Source organism: Lepisosteus oculatus, chromosome 17 (assembly GCF_040954835.1).
Source record: "Lepisosteus oculatus isolate fLepOcu1 chromosome 17, fLepOcu1.hap2, whole genome shotgun sequence".
NCBI classification, from domain to species: Eukaryota; Metazoa; Chordata; class Actinopteri; order Semionotiformes; family Lepisosteidae; genus Lepisosteus; species Lepisosteus oculatus.
The window spans coordinates 4672161-4694030 of NC_090712.1; the positions used below are offsets into that span (position 1 = coordinate 4672161).

The 21870-nt window shown below is 44.7% G+C and overlaps 2 protein-coding genes across 3 annotated transcripts; one reads left to right on the forward strand and one right to left on the reverse strand.

Annotated features, from left to right (window-relative positions):
- Positions 1 to 6: 6 nt before the first annotated feature.
- Positions 7 to 2351, reverse strand: morn2 (MORN repeat containing 2). The gene is made up of 6 exons (XM_006638551.3): positions 2180 to 2351; positions 1761 to 1790; positions 1598 to 1648; positions 1051 to 1157; positions 544 to 680; positions 7 to 305 (listed from the first exon to the last, which is right to left on the reverse strand). The coding sequence occupies exons 2-6, from the start codon at positions 1786 to 1788 to the stop codon at positions 197 to 199; spliced, it is 432 nt and encodes a 143-aa protein (XP_006638614.2). The 5' UTR covers positions 1789 to 1790; positions 2180 to 2351; the 3' UTR covers positions 7 to 196.
- Positions 2352 to 2382: 31 nt separating this feature from the next.
- On the forward strand, positions 2383 to 21694 carry dhx57 (DEAH (Asp-Glu-Ala-Asp/His) box polypeptide 57). 2 transcript variants are annotated; one of them, XM_069179800.1, is made up of 24 exons: positions 2383 to 2477; positions 3373 to 3549; positions 4538 to 4876; positions 5448 to 5642; positions 6176 to 7011; positions 8044 to 8240; positions 8689 to 8810; positions 9475 to 9670; positions 10282 to 10406; positions 11350 to 11483; positions 11914 to 11968; positions 12508 to 12710; positions 12915 to 13031; positions 13658 to 13754; positions 14172 to 14345; positions 14716 to 14916; positions 15377 to 15653; positions 16240 to 16335; positions 17844 to 17927; positions 18391 to 18528; positions 19170 to 19244; positions 19840 to 19974; positions 20186 to 20386; positions 20836 to 21694. In XM_069179800.1, the coding sequence occupies exons 2-24, from the start codon at positions 3386 to 3388 to the stop codon at positions 20977 to 20979; spliced, it is 4305 nt and encodes a 1434-aa protein (XP_069035901.1). In that variant the 5' UTR covers positions 2383 to 2477; positions 3373 to 3385; the 3' UTR covers positions 20980 to 21694. The 2 variants fall into 2 exon arrangements, with proteins under 2 accessions (XP_069035901.1, XP_069035900.1); XM_069179799.1 differs by having other exon boundaries at positions 2399 to 2477; positions 3377 to 3549.
- Positions 21695 to 21870: the final 176 nt, after the last annotated feature.

Sequence of the window (21870 nt, forward strand, 5' to 3'; positions counted from 1 at the left end):
ACTGAATGACATTCCATTATATATTTTACTGGATGAAACAATGTATTGTTTTATGATCAAATTCATAAAGTCACATAAATATTTAGCTCATAATAAGCTAAAACAACTGACTCCACTTGGTTAGTTTTCACAGATTTCTAAGTTACAGTGTTAATGTACAATTACACAATATACAGCATCACTTCTTCAGAATGTATTAAGAAAGTGTATCCAGTTTCAGCTTCAAGCCAGGGGCTGCTTTGTAATGGAAGTTTCCCATCCACACAAGTCCTCGAGAATCTGTAAACTGTCCTTCACCTTCTAACCTGAAATCAAAAAGAACCTGAGGTCAAAGACGTAATCACAGGGGTACTGCAAATTCTGTTTAGGAAACCATTCTTGTGATTTAGCTTTAAATTCTTCAATACCCATAATAATGATAATTAAGTCACTTATCAAATACTCTTAGCCAAAGGGACAAGGCCCTGAAACGTGCATATAAAATTACTGGTGCAGATCTTATGGTTTTTTTTTTCATTCACGCAATCTGTATTTTATACTTACTTATTCTCATCAAAGGTCCCTGTGTATTTTGTTCCATTCTGGAAAGTGTAAGTTCCTCTTCCGTGGAACATGTTGTTTTTAAATTCCCCTTCATAAAAAGCTCCTGAGGGATGCTCCAGCTTCCCCTTGCCATTCATCTAAAGATCATGACAACCCAAAAGGAACAGAATTTTATCAGCTGGACACCATTATACAGTGCTACCCTAAACCCTACAAAGGTTAAAGGTCCCCGTGCCACAACATGACAAAAGTATTTCAATGACAATACATTGAGATAACAGTTCTCTGTGTGGAATAAAACCATAATGGTTCTACGAAATATCAATAGTTTCTATATCGGACATTACTTTACATATACTGGAGGCCCAGGTTTGTCTCATGTGAATCAATATTCTACCTTGTACCCAAGATCCAGTAAATACTCCAAACTCCAAATGACAAAACAGAGTGTACCCTGCACTAAGGGGATCCATGCTGTCATGATTAAAAATGACAGATCTTGATTACCTCATCATCTTTCCACTGTCCTGTATAAATCACTCCATTTGCTGCTGTGTGCTTGCCAATACCACTTCTCATCACAACGCCTTCTGAGGTTTTACAGCACTCGCCATCTAAAGACACGAGATTTCTATTTACCTCCAGCGCGTTTTTCTGTTAGGAAAATGCACTTGCTGGGAGAAATATGAACATCAACAGTTATACAGCTCAGAGATAAAACCTTATTCAAGTATAGAGTACTGTGAACTGTTGTTTGCTTGTGGGACTCCACACGTAGGAAGAACAGAATGCGCAATCCCACCAATAAGACTTCCTCGTTGCGACAGTCATGAGGATGAATGTTTGCGAGACTGGACTGCACGTTTCTCTTCTTCCACCAGTTTTCAACAGGATTGAGATACAGTATGAGAATTGTTCCGGCTGAGGAGAAAGAACGTGTCCCATAGGCCATTCACTGCCCGCTACAGGGAGAGCGTACTGATCCGACGGGGGGGGGGGGCTTTTGATATTTTAATCAGTGAGGAATCTTCCTTCCACAAATTTAACAACTCACCGTATTTGTCTCCATTTGGAAAAACGTAGGAGACAGTCAACACTCCAGTTTCTGCACAAGAATAAAACGGACAGGAAATGGTGAAAATAAGAACAGGTACTGCGCTTACTACATTATTTTAAAGTAATTTAAATACTATGGTATTTTAAAGCAATTCTCACACCTTTGTGTTCCGAGTTTTGGTTTTGCATCCCTGTGAAAAAAGAATGATAATTTTAGTGATCAACCCAAATTGTACAAATGCGTTCGGGCTGCCGCTTTACTGCATTTTCTTTAAGCGCAGCGGTAAAACGATCACTGTTGTATGGGTATATCTATAGTGATTTGCCTTATTTTGTGTTTAGTTATGAGTCATCTTCCCATTTTCTTCACTTTATGTGACCGATTTGCGCTCCATTAAAGATGCATGCTAAATTATCTCAGGAACATATTGTAAATTTGTCACTTGTAAGTGGATGTATACGTATACTCAAAACTAACAATGAGTATATTTTTTCCGGTTATAAATTTGAAAAGAAAACAATATAAATGTGAAAAATACACTACAGTACTGTTTCATTACTCGTCCGATGCATTACTCACCGGATATTCCCTACAGGTTTTCCACCAAATAACGGAAACAATAGCGAAAGAAAATAATAGTCAGCGTTTAGTTAACATTAAAATACACTAAACTGGTTCATTTTTAATCATTAACACTCGTTTGTCTTGTGTCGGCTGGTGCGAGCGTATTAAGAGGTTGCAGCACACATAACTTCCAGGACGCCCAGCGTCACCATGGTTACAGTACAGCTGACCCGGAAGGTAAAGCTTTGACCCCTAAACTGCGAACCAATGAGGTGGTTGTTGTTGAAGTGCCGGTGGAAAGAGCTTGTGTCAGGTTTGTAATTAAATTGATAAAATTGTACGCGTTTCTGTTAAAACCTATGGGTTTGATTTGTTTATGAATATTAAACTTTGTTCGAATTGAAAGAACCAGTTGGATATGTCAAATTCCGGGAGTGTTGTGGTGTAAGGCCACAACTTTCTTTGTCGTTTTCTCTTCTGAATGAATGAATACCAGGTGTACATTATTGAGTTGGGATGCCAGATAACGATCCTCTTAACTGTATCCTTCAGATTAGGAAACTGGTGGCCCGTAAGATTCTACACTTTTAAACACTATATGTGTGTGGGCTGTTGGGTGCTACGAAAATGAAACCTAAGAGTTGTTGACGTTATAAGACGAATAGATACGATTTTCAATTCAACTCGACTAAAGGTCACATAGAAAAAGGGCTAATTTTCCATGGGAATCCAAAATATACTTGGTGTTTAGAAAAGCTTGTCACGGGAAATAACGCAATATTGACTGCGGAGTTCCTCGCCTTTAGATTTTTAGTGTGCGACCATGTTTTAACTATACATTTTTCATCGTAGCAATGTGCGAATCAATTGTATGTTTTTAAGTAATTCTATACAAAGGCTAAATGTGAATTGAGCATCTTCCTCTCCTGTATAAATATATGCAGATATATTTCAGCCTACAAAGTAAACTGACAGTGTATTTATATATTTCATGTTCCTGCAACAGTTAACATGCTGTTCCTCATTGAGCGTGTAAAATAAAGGATGCATTTTCCCCAGTTTAGGTTCAGGTTTGTGACATCAGATTTAATGCTTTATGCTGCCGCTGCAATCTGGTTAATGTCAAGCATGACTGCTGCGGCTCCTCTCTGCCAGAGCGCGGTGTTGTGAAGAAGCGACCGACCTGCCGTTTTTCTCTTATCTCCGAGGAAGAAGGTGGCTATGAGCGGCAGGAGGAAGGGGAAACCGAACCGTGGAGGGGGGCGGTTCAACAAGTCCGGCGGCGGGGGCGCCCGGGGCGGCGGGGGCACCAGGAAGGGGGCGGACAGCGCCTGGGATGACGGAGATGACTTCGTCCTTTTTTCTGGACCAAGCCGCCCAGCAAGGTACAGACCATGAGCGGCGGCCATGTGGCGTCTAAAGGAAAGAAAGCCTCACATAATTTTTACTGCCCTCTCCCCTGACCTATAAGTTGGTTTTCTATGTGTCCCGCTGTCCTGGGACTGATACTGTGGTTTCCTCACTTCAGATGAGAGGTTAAACTAGGCCCCTTGGCACTGCTCTCAGTGATTGGCGTGCTAATCTTAGGGTCCTGGGTCAATTCCACTGTGGAAGGGGAATGTGGCCTCCCTGTAATTCAGTAGGTGAGGCGGTTTCTCTCTCTTTTACCTGATCTGTTGTGTCATGGGGCTGCTTGTGCAGGATAGCTGTCGCACATCACAGTAGTGGCCATTGCAGTTCACTGGGGACGGAGCGTGGCCTTCCTGCATTTTACGTAAAGCAGTTTGGGATCCTTTGGAATGGAAGGTGCTATAGAAATGCAAGGAATTATGATGATGATGATGATAACGATGTCAATGAGTTACAGTGTATAAGATACACAACGGACTGTTCTGGCAGCAGTGTCAAATAATAGTCTTTGCTCTAAAAGGGAGAGTAGTGGATTAAATCCCAGGTAGGAGATTAACGTTCTGAGGTGCTTCAGAAACATGTCCAGCTCTATGAAAGTGGTGCTTTTCAGGTCACTGTTGACTAATCTGGTTTAGCACAAAATGTTCTCTAGCCCTGCTGTTATACTTGATCTTTCTGCCATAGTTGGCATTGGAGAAAAAAACCATTTTATTTTGTTGCTAAGTAAAAGGGTAATTGTTTGATACTTAACACAGTGTTTGCCTTTCACGTCTCCCTGCATGTTTTACATTTCCAAATATACATTGATTTGACGGCTGTCTGGTTTGCTGTCCTTCCCTGCTGCTTCGTTTCTAGACAGGACAACTGTTTATCTTGCCAAATGCATGACTGAGCCCAGTCCTTGGACCCTGCAAGTGTGGAAATCTGTGTCTGCTCACATATGTGCGATGTTTCTCTCCACAGAGGCAGGGCTGGCGGTGGTCGAGGAGGCGGCGGTGGTCGAGGAGGCGGCGGCGGTGGTCGAGGAGGCGGCAGTGGTCGAGGAGGTGGTGGTGGTCGGGGTGGGAGCAGTGGTCGGGGTGGGGGTGGGGCCAGTGGCAGTAGCTTTGGCAGGGGCAGGGCAAACAGGAGGTCCGTGCCAGACCAGCCCAGACCTAGACCCGAAGTCGGCAGCAGGCCCAGAGCAAAGCCTGATCTGCCCCAGATGCCCATGCAGACGATTCACATGACCTCGGAGAACCAGGCCAGGGTGAAAGAGCTGCTGCGCGAACTGCAGTCACAAGACTTTGAAGAGCCTGACGTGTAAGTCTTGTTTCATCACCATGTTCCTTTTCTTATCCGGGACGTCCAGATTAGTCAGACTGCACAGACACTGCATTAAGGCATCAGCTGTAATGACGCAAAGCCTTTTGCAACGCACACAGCTTGGATTCCATGCTTTCCTTGTTTCCCAGCTATACAGTGGCTCTCAGTTTAACACCAAAGGTTACACACCGTACATCAAAGTGAAATCACCTTTTGTTGTTGCATTTGTGTTATATGTAATGAAACTAAACAATCATCAGAATAAGGAGAAAATTGACAAAATTCTCTTCATTTACTTCAAAGCTACAGTTTTCAACAGACAAGCCCTGGTATGGTGTAGTCTTGTTTAGGCTGTTAGAACTGTAGAAGTATCAGAAGTATTATTAATAGTAAGCAGAGTGCACAGATGCATCTTTTTCTTTTCTAGTAATGACAGTGCTGTTTCAATGTTCCTAGTATAGGTCCTAGACAATTTCTCCCTTAGCTTTCAATTAGACAGTGCACAGTATGGATGAGACCACATTCTGGATTACTAGTGCACAGTGCATGTCTTTGAACTATCTCACAGAGACTCAGAGACTGAGGAGGAGGAGGAGGAGGAGTATGATGATCTGGACTATCGTGAGGAAGGTCAGTTCTGGAGCACCACAGATGATCCCGTAGGGTCTTCACAGGAGATCTCCTTGTTTGAGCCCGACTCTGAGGAAGAACTCCAGGTGGCTGAAGCTCCAGTCTCTCTGTTTGCCATTGGAAGGCTGTGCAGGTACTGTATCTCCCCATTACAGGTCTGTAACTCTAAATTAAGAAATGGTATATATAATTGAGGCAGATTAAAACACAAATGCGCTAATCAAGAGAGCATAAATCGAGATCTACTCATAATTGAATGGAAAAAAGTGTTCAAATATTTAAAATTCAAGGCTTTTTCATTTGGTGTCTTGGAATGAACAAACATCAAGTTTAGGGTGGGAGTAAACTGTAGCATGGGTTCTTGTAGTCGGCAGCCAATCCAATAAGGTGAAATATAACTGCCCTTTTCTACCAAATCACCCAGTGGGCGCACTTTTGTTTTGCTTTCGTTTGAAAACACCTTCTCCTTCTGACGTCTTGTGGAGCACGGTTAACGAGTCACAAGGGCTGGTGGGTCTGAATGTTAGTTACCTCTTCGGCCAGCCTCCAAACCACAGCGCACTTCGTCTCATTCGCTAGGATTGCCGTGTGTGAGAGCACGATGGGGTGCCTGGTTCTGGCGCAGGGCTCTTTTGTGAGTGCTGCGAGCCGCTGTCGTTGCTGCAGGTATGGGTTCGACCGCGGACGCAGCAGGCTGACCTTGGAGGCGTGCGGAGGGGAGGTCGGGGCCTCCCTGGAGCTCCTGCTGGGGCAGGTGACCACGGAGAAATACGGGGAGGGAGCCAGAGGCGCGAAGGGGGCCGGGGGCGTCTCGGCGGAGGACTGCCTGGCGCAGCGGCGGGAGGAGGCCCTGGCCCTGGCCTCCATATTCGGCGAGCGGTTCACCGAGAGGATCCGCGACAGGGTCTGGACGGTGGCCCTGGAGCCTTACTTCCTCGCGTGGGCCGGCGGCGACTGCCCGGACCAGACGTCGGCCAAAGCCAGCGGCCCGGTCCTGCTGAAGGACGTGTGCCGCTTCTTCCTGAAAGGGGCGGGGTGCCGCTTCGGCCACAAGTGCCGATTTAAGCACCAGCTTCCGACGGAGCCCGGCGGCGCCAAGAAGCCAGTGGGCCCAAGCCAGCCGGGCATCGACAGCTACTCTCCCCCCGAGTACGAACTTGAGATACGCTTCCCCGCGGGCCACCTCTATCCTTTCCAGGCTCCGGTCGTGGCCTTCAGCACGAACGACGAGAAAGTGTCACCCGCAGGCCGCCTGCATGTGTCCGAGTACCTCTTTGGGGAGGCGCTGGTGGCGGCGGAGAGCGGGGAGCCTGTGGTGTACACCCTGGTGACCTGCTGCGAGGACGAGGCCAAGATGAAGGAGCTGCTCGCCAACAGCCACCACAAGTACAGCGCGCCCTCTCCCGTAGTGTCTGCGGCTCCTCCCGCCAAAAGCAGAAGTGCCAGGAGCTCTGCGCCCAGCCTGGACCTGCTCGCCAACAGCATCAGCAAGCACTTGGAAAGTAAGAACTTGAATGTGTAGATAAGTCTTCAGCAACCAGCGCCTGAAATAGAAAAAACATATGCTCTAAATAAACCAGTAAAGGGGAACTGCAGTCCCAATTTTTTAAGACAGGTCATTACATCTCAGTAACAAAATAAATTAATTGGCGACATAAAATTGTTTTACAAATTTGAAAGTAAGTACAAGGTCGTGAACTTTGTAAACGTGCTGTAAGTCGCCATGTTGTCACAAACCCCTGGTTTGGCGAGACCAAGAGTTAGTGCGAATCGCGAAGTGATGCGGCCCTTCCTGCTCGCTAGTCACTCTAATGACTGATGTAACGTGATGGACGAGCACATAAATACAGGTTGTGCAGCGGGTATTTCACTGCATAAAATTTCCAACGTGATCTGCGTGCAGAGTAAACAAGTTCCATTTATCAGCAAAACCGTCTAGAAGTCGAGAGCAATATTTCTATTGGATCAAAAGAGATGTATTCACCAGCCTGCTTCTTTACAATATAATAGGGCTGCAGCATGTCACTGGAAGTTTTGTTGCCTTGTTCTGAAATGCAGAGTATGGCACTGTGCATACCTGAAAATTTAGAATATTTTATTGTGTAAAGTGGAGTTTTTTTAAGTTGCTGTGTACATTTTACTTTTATTTTGGTCTTGAAATGCACGTAGGTATAAATACATGATTTTTTGTTCAAGGAGATCAAAAGCCAGGACTTTTTAATCTGTCACATGAAACGTTCCAGTTAATTTCTTTTTAATGGTTTTGCTGGGGAGGGTATTGTGCCATTTAAATGTAAAACATGAAGCATTACAAAAACATTTGCTCATTTGTGGTTGAAACAGTTGAAAAAGTATTCAAATAAGCATCTTGTACATTTAGGCTTTCCACAACTTTTTACTACTGTCCTAAAGCCTATTAGGGAAAAAAAATGGAGTTCAGGCTGCTCAGAGTGTCGTGAAGGGAGTGATTTTACCGGCCAGAGTGTGAACGAGGAAGAGGAAGAGCACAAGTGGGATAATGAACTGTGTTTCAGTGAAGGACCCGGACCCCGAGAAGGAGCACGTGGAGCTGGAGCTGGAGGAGGAGGGGGAGGAGGAGGAGACCCCGGTGGTCCCGGTGGAGAACGACAGCTATGTCAACTTCAGGAAGCTCGCCAGGAGGCACGAGTGGAAACCCGAGTCCACGCAGCAGGAAAACGCCAAGCTCTGCAGGCAGTTCAGGAGCAAGCAGGTACTCCCTTTACTGACAGCTGGATAAGAAACTGCCACTAACACAATACTGTGTGTGTAAGGGGTCACAGGATGATATTCAGTGGAGTAGGGAATTAAAGCTCAGCACTGTGCCAAAATGCTTATGCAGTTAGCTGACTAAGCTGAGACAGAAAATTCACAACCTCTAGCAGGTGCTTGAGAAATGTTGACACTGAAAGTCCCTATGATTATCTGTTTAAATGTATAAAACAATTTGTGAGTTCACAATTGGGTTATTGACATGTGAAACAGCTCCACCCACTGGGGACGGTGCAGTTTAGTGTCGGGAATTTGTTTTAGCAGTTTATGTGCCTCTCTGAAAGGTTTGTTTTAATTTCTGCATTTCAACCCCTTGCAGTTAAATCTGCTCAATTCGAAGAGCTCTGTCTTTAAACAACTCTTTCTCTTTTTCCTCCATTTGTGTTTAGAACTCCAGGCGCTTTCTCTCCATGTTACAGCAGAGGCAGAAGCTTCCAGCCTGGCAGGAGAGAGAAAACATCTTACATCTTCTGAATGAATGTCAAGTGCTGGTTGTGAGTGGGATGACTGGGTAAGACTGAGATGTTTATTGAGTAAGATTTCCTTTACTTGACATTAGGGGCTTCCAAGTGGCTCAGACAATAAAGCAGCTCACTCTGGGTGCAGGTAGAGCTCTACGATCCAGATGTTCCTAGTTGGGGCTGTGCAGCTGTGAGCAGAATTCTCTAAGCAGCAATGCACCGCTAGCTCAGCACTGCCGGGGCTCTGTTGACATCCCATGGACTTGCAAAGCTTAGGCTAACGACAGTGAGGAATACGCCCCCTCTCTCTGTCATCTCTGAACCCCCCGTTTGTTGCCACACAGTTTAACAGGGGTTGTCACTGGGAGCTGAGATGTAAAGGCACAGAAGGCCCTTCCAAATTGGGTGGGAATGTACAATAATTGGCAATTTTAAATTTTAGAAGCAAAAAAACGAAGCACTTGTAACCAACATCTGCCTCTAGTATAGAAATGGATGTTAGAAGTATCAGTATCACCATGACCCAAAGAAGAGACTCGGCTAGGACCTTGGAGGTTTCGAACGTTTACTTGAAAAAATAAAAAACATCACCTGAACACCGTGATCACTTTGCTGGAGGAAGGTTGTAGGAATGACTTCAGTTCCTTAGTCAAGAAACCACTGAAAAGCCAGACAGACGTGCGTTTGTAACCCTTCTTATATTTCTTTTGCCAGATGTGGGAAAACGACTCAGATTCCTCAGTTCATCCTGGATGCATCTCTGAAAGGCCCCGCCGGCAAAGTAGCCAACATCATCTGTACCCAGCCCCGCCGCATCTCCGCGATCTCGGTCGCCGAGCGGGTGGCCCAGGAGAGGGCAGAGAGGCTGGGACTCACCGTGGGCTACCAGATCCGACTGGAGAGCGTCAAGGTCAGTGACGTGTCGCAGGACCACAAGAGAGCCTTGCAATGCTGTTCGGCCGGTTGAAATGCACATCCAGGGTGTTTCCGTCCCTGTTTTGTGTCTCACTGTTCATTGTAAACTTTCCCCTGCTTATTCTTTAATAAATACTTCAATGAATAAATGATGAAACGTTCTCGTGCAGATCGTGATGGGATGCCCTTAATGAAGAGCTATCCATGTGAATGGGTGAATGGCTGCAGCAATTATCAAGCTGGTTTAAATCTCTGTTGAAACAGCTTCCCCTGTGGGCAAACAGACCTGGAGCTGAATAAATTATGTTCTTCATGATTGGGCTCTGTTGCTTTACCACAAACACACACATCTGCTTGAGTTTGCAGTAAGGATGGGTTTGAACAATCCAGTCCTCATTAAGAGTTTTTTGCCCTACTTCACATTGTGACAGATAGTAAGTAAACTATTGCTAGTTAAATGCTGGAGTTAAACGTGTAAAGATTTGGCCCATGTGAGCCATTTAGGTGCATTTTGCGTTTAGGGATCCCCCCTTGTCTTTCTTGCATCGCAATTACACCCCTGGCAGGTTTGGGCGCAGCCACCTGTAACACTTGCTGTCGTTTCAGTCCTCGGCCACCAGGCTGCTGTACTGCACGACGGGGGTCCTGCTGAGGAGGCTGGAGGGGGAGGCCGACCTGCGGGGCGTCACTCACGTCATCGTGGACGAGGTGCACGAGCGCACGGAGGAGAGGTATCGCCACCCGCCCTGCCTCCTCATCGGCCACACTTTACTAGGACAGCCATATCACTCTGCAGCTCATAACTGACAGCCCGCTGGAGCTCAGCAGGTGTCAGCCTGGCCAGTACCTGGATGGGAGCCCTCCTGGGAAAACCTAAGGCTGCTGCTGGAAGTAGTGTTAGTGGGGCCAGTAGGGGGCGCTCACTCTGCGGTCTGTGTGGGGTCTAATGCCCCAGTAGAGTGACGGGGACAGTATACTGTTAAAAGGCGCCGTCCTTCGGATGAGACGTAAAACTGAGATCCTGACTCTCTGTGGTCTTTAAAAATCCCAGGATGTTTCTTGAAAAGAGTAGGGGTCTAACCCCGGCGTCCTGGCCAAATTTCCCATTGGCCTTTACCAGTCATGGCCTCCTAATAATCCCCATCTATGAATTGGCTTTATCACTCTGCTCTCCTCCCCACTGAGAGCTGGTGTGTGGGGAGTGTACTGGAACACTATGGCTGCCGTCGCATCATCCAGGTGGGGCTGCACACTGGTGGCGGCAGTGTGATTCCCCATTACCTGTAAATTTGAGTGGAGTGTCCAAAAAAAGTGCTAATCAGTGTAAAGAATTATTATTATTTAAACTGTATCACTGTAGCGTTCCCTAAGCCGGTACAGAATGTTGTAACATAGCACCGGGTGTTAAAACTGCCCCACCTCAACGCCTACTTCAAACTGATTTTATAACAGCCTGTGTCCGTACAAATCCTCCTGCGTGTGCCTGTCCAGTACAGCCAGGAAGATGTTGCAAAATGGCACCTGTTGACGAGGGGTTAATTCCCTTCTGAAAAGCAGAAAGGCATACAAGACGCAACGGAAAGCTGCACCGCTGAAAACGTGTTGACTGTCTGCCGGAATTAAACCTCCACTTGTGTCTGTACAGACGTGACTTAGTGTGGGCTTCCCTTGCAGCGACTTCCTCCTGCTCGTCTTGAAAGACCTGATGATCCAGCGGCCGGACCTGAAGATTATCCTGATGAGCGCCACGCTCAACGCCGAGCTCTTCTCCCAGTACTTCTACAACTGTCCTACCATCAACATTCCAGGTAGCCTCGCGGTGTGAGCTTTCATTGCATCACTCACAGCCTTCCATGACTGTTAAAAATAATTTGATTTAATATTCCATTTTTTTTAATTAAAACTGTAATGGTGTAGTGTAACCACTGCTAAATAACTGTGTCAGCAATTCCATTTAGCTTGTTAAAGTAGAATAAACTGCTCTTCTATAACTATTGCTCTACAACTAAAGGTATTAGTGCAACATTAAGGAGCAGGGGTTACATCAACTCTCCAAGTCTGGTTGTTGCATTAAAATTACTTTTGTCGTTGTATAAATGGCTCTACACCTTTATCAGAAGACAAAGATGTCCCTTTGCTCTCATTAAACGTTTCCCATTGCGAAATCTCATGCTAGGTGTGGCATCCTTTTGTTTTCCACTGTGAGCTGGAATCAGCATTATTTTTATCCTCTTGCAGGACGTACCTTCCCCGTTGACCAGTTTTTCCTGGAAGATGCCATTGCCAAAACAAGGTAAGATGAAAAGGCTGCCTGAGCGTATTTTTTTACTCTTAATTATCTTTCATATGCAAAAGAATCTCTTTATGAGGCGGAGGTTGTTTTCCAGATACCTTAACCCGGTTGTCCCAGCAGAAAAAGCGAGATGAATTGCCAGATGAATCAAAGATAAAAGGATACTGATCACACATCTGCTTAAGATGAACATTAAGATCAGGGTGATCGTGATCTAAGTGTTTCCAGTAATCTTAGTGTCTCGCTGGACAGAAAACACATGCTGAATGAATTTTAAAGTTGCTGTAGCTGTGTCCGCATGCGTAGGCTGCAGTGGAACAGGTTAAAGTTCATTCCGTGCTGAATGGAGGAGAAAAACACAACATTTCAGCCGTGGAGCCTTGTTGTCTTTCGGCTAATCCGGTCCCATTCGGCCCGGTATTTGTCCCGTGTCCTGGTGTTGGGTTTCACTGTCCAGTGACGGCGACACAGAGCGGAGCGCCGCCGTGCGTCCGTGCGTGCCGTGTGCTCCAGCGCCGTGCGTGTCCGCCCGCTCTCAGGTTCGTCCTGGAGGACGGCAGCCCCTACGCGCGCTCCGGGAAGCAGGCCGGCCAGCCGGGCAGGGGGAGCAGCCGGCGCCAGCCCGTGGAGCAGCCGGAGGAGGACACGTGGTCCTTCACGCACTTCCAGAAGCCGGACTTCGTCAAGGACTCCATTCCCGACCAGCAGCTCACCCTGCAGCAGCTCTCCGTGCGGTTCAAAGGTAAGACCCTCTCACTGGCCCAGCTGAAACGAGATTCCTGGGCCCGGAAAATAGCCGTGTTCAAGATGGGGGTAGTTTTGAGCGTCGTATGCCTCCAGGTTTGTTTTCCCCCCCAGTTTTCACTGTATTTTAATATGGTTGTCACAGATTGAAATTTCAGAGCCACTCTGGTGGTGTTTTCTTTTTTTTTTTCTCTTTTAAAAGATGTTCAGAAGTCTGTTCTTAAAACCATCGTCAGCATGGATCTGGACAAAATTAACATGGATTTGATCGAAAGCATACTTGAATGGATAGTGGATGGAAAGCATAATTATCCACCAGGTAATAATATTATTTTTTCCTAATAGCTTAATTTCTTAATAGCATGTAAAACGATGCCCTTGTCTACATTAAGTCTCGTCTTCTAGGAGTTTGCTCAATCTGGGATTTTTTCTAAAACATTTTGATTTTAGTTTGCAGGTGTCTGCTGTATTGGTATCATCGATTAACTTAAGTAATTTACTAAAGAAAACTATTTTCATCTAGATCATAAACATAAAATAGGAAACGTAATGGTCCTTATACAAATTTATGCTCTAATTAAAACAATTTGAGCAATTGCCCCTAATCCCTACTCTAAATGCCTACTGTTCCCCTGTAATTTGAGAATGAATCTTTTAAGAGGAACGTCATCAAAAGCTTTTTCTACAACTGTTTACTGTCCTCTAGAATCTATAATGCTACAACAAAAGAAATAATAAATGATGTTCTTGGACATGGAAAAGGACTGAAGTTTGCATTGACTTTCTCTTAAAATCCTACTGCTACACAGGTGATCAGGCTACACAGTTATAATTACTTAGTTTTGTTTTGTCTCCCTTGTTATAGGTAGAGATACATTAGCACGTTTCCAGCTGATGAACAAGAATTCGGTTGTCACTGTAATGGAACTGTTATTCTTTCTCCAGGTGCTGTCCTTGTATTTCTACCAGGACTGGCAGAAATTAAGATGCTGTACGAACAACTGCAGTCCAACCGCCTTTTTAATAATAGGAATAAGAAGAGGTACAGAATTCAAGTTCTTGGATGAACTTGTTAGGCAATTTACCGTATGTGAATTTTCACCCAGTGAAAATCCCGCTCAGGATTTGTGCGCTGTTTGATTGATTCTTGTGAGTGACACCCCAGTGTCTGGTGCAGAGATATCAGGACATCTACAGCAATATGAGGGGGATTATTTCCTTTTGGTTGCTTCATTGATAAAAGTCTGTGCATCACATGTAATTTTCCACCTAATTCATTCGCAGTCAGGTTTGGAGATTTCTTTTCAACTGTAAAGTTTGGATGGGCAATTAAGAACAAGAGTTTAAAAAAAGTACCCATACTAAAAATATCCTAATGCACAGCAATATGAAATAACTAATGATCACGTGGACTCCTTACAAAAAGATATTGGTTTTATTTTTATGTTGCTTTTTCCAGGTGCGTTGTATACCCACTCCACTCCTCTCTTTCCAACGAAGAGCAACAGGCCGTCTTTAACCGGCCCCAGGAGGGCGTGACCAAGATCATCATCTCCACCAACATCGCGGAGACTTCCGTCACCATCGACGACATTGTCTACGTGGTGGATTCGGGGAAGATGAAGGAGAAGAGGTAAGGGCCTCCTGATCTTCAGCCTGCAAACAGGGCGAACCCTGGGTCAAACGAGCAAAACGCTCTCCATCTGACTGTAATACGTCAAAGAAAGACAAAGACAAAGCAGATCTGAAACTTACAGGCTGTGAAGTAAATTTTATTGTTTGGCAAAGCATCACACTCCAGTACACCTCCACATTTCATAACAGAAAAAAACGTCACGTTTCTAAGTTTATTTCTAGAGGTTTATGGCTCCTTCACTAGGATTTATTGATGCCCTTCAAGCCAAGGGCTGCGTTGACTGTGATGTGTAGCCAATCTGTGCAGTGCAGACGGATGCTAATTTTGACGGTTGCTTATGCTCTTGTTTTCTGCTGGTGTTTGTCAGGTACGACGCCAGCAAGAGCATGGAGAGCCTGGAGGACTCGTGGGTGTCGCGGGCGAACGCCCTGCAGCGGAAAGGGAGGGCGGGGCGCGTGGCGTCGGGGGTGTGCTTCCACCTCTTCACCAGCCACTGCTTCCACCACCAGCTGGCCGAGCAGCAGCTGCCGGAGATCCAGAGGGTGCCTCTGGAGCAGCTGTGCCTCAGGTCAGAAGCCGGAACAGCAGGAACCGCCAGTTTTGTCTCTTTGACATTTCCTAATCAGCCCTAGTTGATGTTTTAGCACCAGGACTCGCGTTTGCAACCTGAGGTTTTTACAGATGCAGTTGTCCTTAGGAATGTCTTTGCGCAAAGAGACATGTGCGTTTGGAAGAAGCCACCTAACTATCTCATTTGGGTCACCATCGGGAACTCTCTGATTCAATAAGATATTGGTAACTAAATCAGCAATACGGGTCAAATGATCTGCTCACGTTTGTCTTTTTTTGTTTGTTCTGATCAACATAACAGGAGATGTTGTGTTCTGATCAAAAGGTGACTATTTCATCTCTGTTGGAGGTCACCTTGCTTGAATTTAGCTGGTCCGCTCCTCACAGAGGCTTGAGAATGGCCTTGCCGGGGTTCCAAGGTTAAAGCTTCATTGAAAATGTCCGTCTCTTTTCTTAAGGATCAAAATTCTGGACTTGTTCGCGGAGCGCATGCTGGAGTCGGTCTTCTCCCAGCTGATCGAACCCCCGGCGGCCGGCAGCCTCGAAGCGGCTAAGCAGCGGCTCCAGGACTTGGGGGCCCTGACCCTGGATGAGAAGCTGACACCCCTGGGGTACCATCTGGCCTGCCTGCCTGTGGATGTCAGGATCGGGAAACTGATGCTGTTCGGTGCAATATTCCGCTGCCTGGACCCAGCGCTGACCATCGCTGCCAGCCTGGCCTTCAAATCCCCTTTCGTAAGTCCAGCAGACTGAAGCCTCCAAACGCGACATTTACTGTAGCGTTTAAGAAGAAAAAAAGCATGTAATGAAACCTTTTCACTCTCTGATGCCCATAATTTTACAATTTCTTGGTCTGATTCTTTCTACATTTGTCAAAAGCATAAGAGTCAGGCTGATCTCTCATAGCAGTGATGCTCTTACTAACTACTCAGAATGTCATTCCTAAGACGCAGGCATGTATATTTCAGATTTTCCTTTTCTTTCCTGGCCTTCAGACCTTTATGAAAACCCGAATTGTCCAGTCTGGAGTTCTGGGAGAAGTATTTCCAGCTCATTGTCAATGATCGGCCCCCATGAGATCAAAAGATTTCTTAACATTTGCTTTCAATTTCTTTCCCAATCAAGTTATTTAGAATCCCGAATACTGCAACTCAATTCTATTGAATACTAGTGGTTATTGAGGGCACAGGTCAAAACCTATATAGGACTGGGTATTCCATCCCCCTTTTTTAGGAAGAGAAAAAGGGTTTTGTTTCATTTTTGTCTCCAATGTCCCCACCTCACTGTTGCTTGAACTTCCCTGTTGTTTATTCTTAATTAGGTCTCTCCCTGGGATAAACGGGAGGAAGCCAATGTGAAGAAGCTGGAGTTCGCCTTAGCCAACAGTGACCATCTGGCTCTTTTGCAGGCGTACAAGGTACATTTCCTCCCATTTCAAGGGGTCCAGTGCAGTGAAGCTGTAATATAAAGTATTATATTAATTTCTTTTTTGCAATTTCATGCATGGATGTAGGACTGTTTTGCATTCATTGTAAGTGGGTGGTTGTGTTTTGGCTGTACATCCTGCAGGTCTACATTATAGGACTTAATTCCTGCTGAGTCTTATTGCAGAGCTATAAATAAACACCAAATATGTTCCTGTTCGAATCTGTTTGGGCTTCTGTTTATGTCTCTTGGTCCTGGTTTCCCTTTGGAGCTTGAGGTACTTGTTTGAATTCACTTGAAGGATGTTTTCTTGAAGCTAGAGAGAAGACAACAGTCTAACCTCTGTGTTAATAGGTGTATCTCCACTGCAATACCTGATCATGATCAGATGTTCTGAAATATTTATCAGCAGTGTTACATTTACAAGCCACTCTAGCTGAATGAACTTTGAGTCACCCTGAGGGCTTGGCCTTCAGAGAGATTGGAATCTCATGTGATTGTGTATTACATCATACCGTTAAAGGACAAGCACAGAAAAGGAAGTAGTTAATGAATGAATGACAATGTATTTAAACCACTCAACAGCTACTCTGCTGTTGCAATCTGGACTCATTGTTTACACTGGCTTAAACAATAGACATCACTGCACTGCATAAAGATCCATATGGATCCAGTGAGTATTTTACACCACTGAAAAATAAATACCTGATTGAGTTGAGCTCTCTTAAATGAACATTTGATCTGATCCGGTAATGTTTACACAGACGTTTCAGCAGGAGTAGATGCTGCCCAGTGCATTTGATCTCGATCAGTAATAGTGATGTAAATGTTAATAATAATAATTCCTTATATAACGCTTTTCCGGAGACTCCACTCACAGGTAGTGGGGACTCCCCTTCACTACCAGTGTGCAGCCCCACCTGGATGATGCGACGGCAGGCATAGTGTGACAGTACTCTCAGCACACACCAGCTCTCAGTGGGGAGAAAAACAGATCCCCCATCACTGAAACCAATTCATGGGGATTATTAGGAGGCCATGATTGGTAAAGGCCAGTGGGAAATTTGGTCAGGATGCCGGGGTTTCACCCCTACTCTTTTCAAGAAGCACCCTGGGCTTTTTTAATAACCACAGAGAGTCAAAACCTCAGTTTTGCGTCTCATCCGAAGGATGGCGCCTTTCTACACATTTTTATCCCCGTCACTATACTGGGGCATTAGGACCCACACAGACCGCAGGGTGAGCGCCCCCTGCTGGCCCCGCTAACACCTATTCCAGCAGCAGCTTTAGTTTTCTCAGGAGGTCTCCCATCCAGGTTCAGACCAGGCTCACACCTGCTCAACTTCAGTGGGTTGTCAGTTGTGAGTTGCAGGGCGATATGGCTGCTCGTGATATGGCACAACATTAAGAATAACTACATTTTCTTATTTGTTTCCCTTGCAGTCCAGGAATTGTTCAGGTCCCACTGTTTAATGTACCATTCCTCTCTCTCCTCTCCAGGGATGGCAGTCAGCTGCAAAAAATGGCATGCAGGCTGGTTTCCAGTACTGCAGGGAGAACTTCCTCTCTGGACGTGTTCTGCAAGTAAGACTTTTCACACAGCGCTCGGGTTAGACTAGTACTGGAAGACATCAGACAAATCTCGGTAGCCGTTTTTCTGACCATTTATGAGATCCCCAGCAGAACCGGCTAAATCTAAATTTATCCAGCAACGTTTATTTTTCTTTGAAACCTCTCCCAGTTTTATCCCAACTTGTATACTACTTCAAATTGTGTATGGTTTTAAAACTAGGCAAAACTGCTTCTAGAAAAGAAAATTAGACCGTGTATAAGTTGCAGCATTATTTTTCAATTTGCGAGTGTCTGGAATGTCCTCTTCTGTCAGTTTATAGATGCCTCAGTACTTGTTCTTGAACAAACCACAGGATACTTCTTTTCTCCTGTTTTTTCCAATGACTTGTTATTCCTTGTGTTTATTTCTTACAGTGTTTGGTTTACTTTGTGGAGGATGGTCTTATTTATTAAACTTTGATTTGTCTGTTTGCAGGAGATTGCTAGTCTTAAGAGACAGTTTGCTGAACTGCTGTCAGATATCGGGTTTGTGAAAGAGGGCCTGAATGCCAGGGTGATTGAGAGGATGTGTTCCAAAGGAGTAGATGGTATTTTGGAAGCCACTGGCTTTGAGGTATGGAAGGAGTTTGAATTCACACTAACAAAAATACATACGTAATCAGGATTTTATTACTATCATTTCAAAATTAGCACAAGACTTTCCCCTGCTATTTTCCCTGTTGTAGACATAAAATATATGAGCAAATGCTGTGGTAGCAAGTGATAATTCCATCTATTGGAAATCACCTGCAATGGCTACATGGACACACAGTTTTCACTGTATTCAGCATAACCACACTACCTGTATATATTGCACACACCATAGCAGCTCTACTCATATTGAGTTTTATTCAGTTTCTATTACATCTATTATTATGTAACCTTATTTTCATAACCTCAATTTTGTGGTTTTTGTGGGTTTTGTTATTTTTGTGAGCTCGCAGAAAAGACATTTCATTGCCAGCAACTACTGCTGCACGCTGTTTGTTGTGCATTTGATATAAATAAACTTTGATTTGGTTTGATTTATTGAAGGTACCATCATAAAAACGGTGAAGTCACTTTTTTGAATGTTGAAATTGTGTTTCAGTTTGTACTTTTGTGGAGGTGCGATTATTTTTTGGCAGACAGCTTTCAGAAGGACTTCACGGTATAAAAGTGTCTGCGAGAACACGCTCATGGTTGTCTGACACCAGTTACCGTTGCTCTTCCCAGGCCAACCTGAATTCTGATAACATCAAGCTGATGTCAGCTATGCTCTGTGCTGCCCTTTATCCCAACGTGGTCCAGGTGAGACTGTAATTCCTCTTTGGGCCTTAGCCATCAGATGTTTGTCAAGGTATTGTACTGAAACCACAGACGTGATGTACACATATCCATCCATTCGTTATCCGAAACCTGCATATTGCTGTTAAGGATTGTCGACCTCGAACTGAAGACACAATGCTTAACATCAATTTCAAAGCCAGAATAATTGTAGTAATACTTTTCATATAAAATCAGTGCATTAGGATGAGCTGTATTTGGTATGTGGTTGTGATAATTCATTTGGTTCAGATTTTGAAGCCCGTTACCATGATTTCATACCTCTCTACCTGTGCAGAAAGATTGTGTGATCTATAATGGGGGCTACTGGTGCACAATAGCTGCTGTAGGACACCCAGGTGGCTAAAGCTTCTCAGTAGAGGATGACGTGTTTCCCCAACTATATGTAGCAGTTTTAGCTGCCTTAGAATCAATGAATTATTTTGCATCATGTATGAGTTTGATAAGATTTGGACTAGATTTCCTAGTATATCAAGAATTAGTCAATAAAAATCTGATTTTACTGAATGGTGCGAATCCCATTCTTTGCACTCTGTTGTGTTTTGCATTAAAAAAACAGGTCAGAGCTCCTCAAGGGAAGTACAAGCTGACCAGCAAAGGTGCCATGAAGATGCAGCCCAAAGCCGACGAGCTGAGGTTCATGACAAAGAACGACGGCTGTGTTCACGTTCACCCCTCCTCCGTCAACTACCAGGTGAGCACTGCTGCTACAGAACAGCGGCACACAGGTGTGTGGGCATCAGTTCTTTGAAGCTTTACGCAATGGCCGTGCTGGGTTGGCCAGCCTAAGACACTACCGTTTCATTCCTACTGCTAAGCCATTTCTCATCTAGACTTCGTAACGGTGACTTCAGACTGGGGCTATTTCGCTGCTCCAGGGACTCACGGTAACCCCTGCGTTTCAGGTGCGGCACTACGACAGCCCCTACCTGGTGTACCACGAGAAGGTGAAGACGAGCCGCGTGTTCATCCGGGACTGCAGCATGGTGTCCGTCTACCCGCTGGTGCTGTTTGGGGGCGGGCAGGTCAACGTGGAGCTGCAGAGGGGGGAGTTCGTCATCTCCCTGGACGACGGCTGGATCCGCTTTGCTGCTGCTTCACACATGGTGACCTTTATCGATTCATCTTCATCCTTTCCTCATGTAGCAGCCACGCATACAGAGTACCTCAGCTATGGGAATGAATGTTAACTCACAGTGCTGGAAAGCAGAATTGTCTAAATACGACTTCCGATTTGTCTTTACAAGTATAAACTGAAATTCTGCAGGCATGAGCAACGGTTTCATTCTGATTAGGGGCTCACCGGGCAGACATAAACTTTTTCCAGTGAAAACAGGCATGCAGCTGTCTTTAAATACATATACTCAGCATTATAATCTGGAATTTTAATTTTTCTATTAAAAATTGACCTATTGATAAAAACTGCTTAACATATGCTGTGAACTAGATGAAATGATGGCATTTGTCTTGGACCGCAGTTTGTCTAAAAAAAAAAGTCTCACACCAGCATTGATGGAAAACTGAATGCAGTGTTGTTGTTTTTTCTGCTGTGCAGGTTGCCGAACTAGTGAAAGAACTTCGCTGGGAACTGGATCAGCTCTTAGAGGATAAAATCAAGAACCCCAGCATGGACCTGTGCAGCTGTCCCCGCGGCTCCAGGATCATCGCCATGATCGTGAAGCTCATCTCCACCCAGTAATCACACCCCCCACAGCCACCTAATGCAGACACAACTGCTTTCAACGAATGTAAAGCACCATCAAGAACTTAAACATCCATATACTGTACCTTTTAGAAATGCCATTGAGAACTCTACATTTGTATTGTTGTAAACTGGATATTTCCAAGTGTTTCTATAGCGGAAGAATTCTGGATATTGTAGAGCTCAGAGCAGGGTTCTTTGCTGCAAGCAGAGCAGTTGAGATGACAAGCCATCTGTATTGCATTTTCTAAAATTCTTCAGACTAATCCCAAATCCACCCAGTTGATGTGGTTTTAACCAGCCAACCACGAATTCAGAAAGCCAGGCATGTTGGGGAAAAGGGTTCTCTCTACAGCACTTTTTAAAGTTGTGTGAAATGCCACACAAATCACAAAAGGCTTTTTGAGTCCATATTGGATGTTTTCTTTTGGAAAATCAGAGGTGACAGTTTATATTTATCTATATAAATGTCAGGCCAACTTTCAGAAGTCGAATTATACCAGGCAGGGTTTCGTTGTTTTTTCTAGTATTGTGTGACTGAAGGGTCAACTAGACAGGCACTCTATGATTTAGTTGGTTAAAAAATGCAAATTATGGAAATAAAAGGGCTCTTTAAACATTACTGTTTTTTGCGCTACTGTCAAAGGATATTTAAAATACAATTTTGTTCACAGTTATGAATCAAATTAAAAACCCTCATTTCATCAGTTAATGTGACTTGAAGACTTTTTTTCTGCTGCATGCGTCATGTATATGTGGAACAGATGGACTTATAACCATTCCTATTCAAGATATTTCTGTTCTGTTTCATAGAAATCTGAAGCTTTCCTCGCTCAGAGACTTTAGAGATACACACAGCATTTACAGTAGTTACTTTTCCCGTGTTTT

Bases quoted from the DNA above. Each gene is read 5' to 3' on its own strand.
- morn2 (XM_006638551.3), bottom strand. From the start codon at position 1,788: ATGCAAAACCAAAACTCGGAACACAAAG. The intron at 1,649-1,760 runs GTGTGAGAATTG...ATTCTTGTGCAG, and splicing joins CCAAAACTCGGAACACAAAG to AAACTGGAGTGTTGACTGTC. The intron at 1,158-1,597 runs GTGAGTTGTTAA...TCGTGTCTTTAG, and splicing joins TCCAAATGGAGACAAATACG to ATGGCGAGTGCTGTAAAACC.
- dhx57 (XM_069179800.1), top strand. From the start codon at position 3,386: ATGAGCGGCAGGAGGAAGGGGAAACCGAACCGTGGAGGGGGGCGGTTC. The intron at 11,969-12,507 runs GTAAGATGAAAA...GCCCGCTCTCAG, and splicing joins GATGCCATTGCCAAAACAAG to GTTCGTCCTGGAGGACGGCA. The intron at 20,387-20,835 runs GTGACCTTTATC...TCTGCTGTGCAG, and splicing joins TTGCTGCTGCTTCACACATG to GTTGCCGAACTAGTGAAAGA.